The sequence below is a fragment of the Lepidothrix coronata genome, unplaced genomic scaffold, assembly GCF_001604755.1.
Source record: "Lepidothrix coronata isolate B3197 unplaced genomic scaffold, Lepidothrix_coronata-1.0 Scaffold2170, whole genome shotgun sequence".
In the NCBI taxonomy this organism is placed as follows: Eukaryota; Metazoa; Chordata; class Aves; order Passeriformes; family Pipridae; genus Lepidothrix; species Lepidothrix coronata.
In genome coordinates, this window is record NW_016692350.1 from 1 (window position 1) to 2,836 (window position 2,836).

At 45.6% G+C, this 2,836-nt stretch overlaps 1 protein-coding gene across 1 annotated transcript; it reads right to left on the reverse strand.

Moving 5' to 3' along the window:
- Positions 1–92: 92 nt before the first annotated feature.
- LOC108491871 (store-operated calcium entry regulator STIMATE-like) lies at positions 93–2,549 on the reverse strand. The gene is made up of 3 exons (XM_017803670.1): positions 2,404–2,549; positions 1,297–1,380; positions 93–292 (listed from the first exon to the last, which is right to left on the reverse strand). The coding sequence occupies exons 1-3, from the start codon at positions 2,458–2,460 to the stop codon at positions 146–148; spliced, it is 288 nt and encodes a 95-aa protein (XP_017659159.1). The 5' UTR covers positions 2,461–2,549; the 3' UTR covers positions 93–145.
- Positions 2,550–2,836: the final 287 nt, after the last annotated feature.

Consider the following 2,836-nt stretch of genomic DNA (forward strand, 5'->3'; position numbering starts at 1 on the left):
GCTGATGGTTAGACAAGAATTCGTTTGACTTCACAGGGTCATCACCCCCATTCATGAAGCACCACTCCAGGTCTGGAGAACACGATGGTACATTGTACTGTCTCTGTATAGCACACAGACCACCCCACAAGTTTGCAGTTTGGTCTCAAACACGGGTTTGCATCCTTGCTCTTACCTGAGATTCCTCTGTCCTCCTAACCCGAGGAGTTTCTATGGATCCATTGATGTCTAGGGTGTCCTTCTGCTTATGTTTCCTCATGATCAAGCTGTCCACAACCCAGAACATAATGGCCTTGGGGAGAAAGAAGTTACGTGAATAGATTGCAAAGACCAAAATACAGAGTCATTCAATCACAGATATTTCTTCTCCTTTTGGTTTCTCCAGATGTCCAGCCTTGATCAACCTCATATCCGAACTAACACTGCATCAATTCGGTCCACGGAGGTTGGATGAGCCAAATTCCTGAGGTCCCTTATACAAATCCTACTGATTCCATAGTTGTTGAAGACCCAGAGGAAAACAGACCACAATAGGCCAAGTTTCCACCAGAAAATAACCAATGAACCAAGCTTCATTCAAGGTTCATCTGCCTGCACCAGTCCCTCGTCAGTTCTTTGAAAACCAGAATCTGCTTTCAAATCAGGAAATGCAGCCTGGAGTGCTGGAGAGAGGTTGGAAACCCCAACTTTTTCAATGGTGCATCCATTGCAATGTTCATGGTATGAGCTCAGAGTCTGAGTCACTACCTGTCCAGGGAGCATCTGAGTGTTAATACCTTGTTCTCATTTCCCATCTTAGCAGGAACTGTCTAACATCAGTGATTACCCATAATCAGGGGAACCATGAAAGAGTTGAGCTTTCAAGAGGTTTTGCCAAACTAGTTCCAAGAAGAACAAAAGTTCTGTGTCACCCGAACACTTTGCCTTGCTGTAACACAAGCTGAAGTCCAGCCAAGTGGATGGATTGGCAGGTTACTCAGGTCACAAAGAGCTTAAAGGGTTTGGGGGCATCCCTGTGCCTGTAGTTTGCTGCTGAGATGAGCCTTCAGCTAACAAACCCCAGCGTTATTCAAAGAGGTGAAGAATCGGCCACCCAGCAGGTTAGACAGAGGGACAGAAACTGGGAACATAGACCATGGTAGGGCAGTAGTAACAGATATACTTGTTTCCACTCCCATCCACCCCATCCCAGCCCCTTCAAGGTTGTCCCCAAGCCAGTCCCTGTGCACACTCCCCATGGGGGTGGACCCTGATTTCCAAACCAGCCCACCCAGTGCTTGCAGGGGCACCACTTACATTGACTATGAAAGGCACAACAAGCATCACCAGGACGAGCTCCAGCTGGGGGTTTGGGATATAACCCAGGAGGATCTGCTGAAGCTGCAGAGGAGAAAACAATTTAGAAGCATTATTTGAACATTATATTGACTGCCTTCTTCCACCAGCAGTCTCCCAGCCAGGGCTCTGCAACCTTAGCTTCAGTGCTGCTCTTAGAAAGACTCCATGGGATATTCCCTTAGCCCAGCTGCCAAACACATGATTTTGTACAGAAATAAGTACTGTGAGTCTTTCAGTGTAGCTATCCATGACAACTGGTGGGACTTCCCTTGGCTCTTTGGAGCCTAGCTGCAGAACAAGGACACCAGCCACATAAGATAATCATGGAGAGGATTCCAGCAGCATCTCTGGATCCAGCAGTGTGTGCTACTGAACATGTTCACATCCAAGTGTAATCACTGTAGGCTACTGGGTTTGAAGGACAAGCCCTGAACTGGAACAGATAAGTGTTCCCAGACTGTTGTAACTCTTCAGTCAAGTCACATCAGCCTGTGAGGTACCAGGCACCATGTGTAAGTGTACTCCAAACTGGAGTTACCCACTGACTCCCAGAATTGGGTTTTACACCTACTTGTCACAGCCTATCATTTTTTTTAAAAGAGAAACTCGTGATCAACACAATTACCGTTGCATCAACTACCATATGGGAGTAGCTGAAGGGAGAAGCACATCATGTTACGTGGAGACTTTACAAATCAATCTCTAAGAGTCCCCTTAGTTTAGGCACAGGATCACAAAACACCACATGGACTGACTTGACAGGATAATGTAGAAATCCTCTGGCAGAACTGAAGTGGCTCAGCTGCCAGCCCAGCCCACTCCATCCTTCCAAGAAGGGGAAAGAAAATTAAAGCATCATCTTATTCCACAAGCTTTTGACTAGCAAGAGAATGTACCAAAAGCCAAACCATTATGAAAGTCACGTTTCCCAAAACTTAAGTAATAGCTAATTATTACAGAGGGTTGTCAACAAGTCCTAAGGATTAAAGGCCTATGATAATGGGAATCAGGCAAAGCTGACAAGAGGCAAACCACAACAGCCGGGGCTAGAAAAATACAGCTTACCTTTGTCCAACCAGGGATAAGCAAGACAAGGCTAATCACAGTCTTCTCAAAAACCATTATCAGCAAGTAGAGGATACACTGGCCAATCCAGGCAGCAGCCTGTGGAGGGTCACCTGGAAAAACAACACATTAAATCTGCATCAGAGGACAGGAAGAGACAGCCTTGCAGAAAAGTTGCCTCATCCTTGACACCTGAGCTGATTTTAGGGATAGGGAAGTGTTTCCATACTGCAAGTTTTGCAGGAAGACAAATAGTCAATACTGAATTTAAAATCAGTGGAGAGAATTTCTACCTTCTATAGTTGTAGAAGCACATGCCTGGGGTAGAAGGGTTTGGTGTCACTGCTGGGTCTACAAGCCACTACTCCACTGAAGACCAAAACTTACCAAGATACAAGTTCAAATCTTTCTAGTTGTTGGGAAAAAAAAAAAA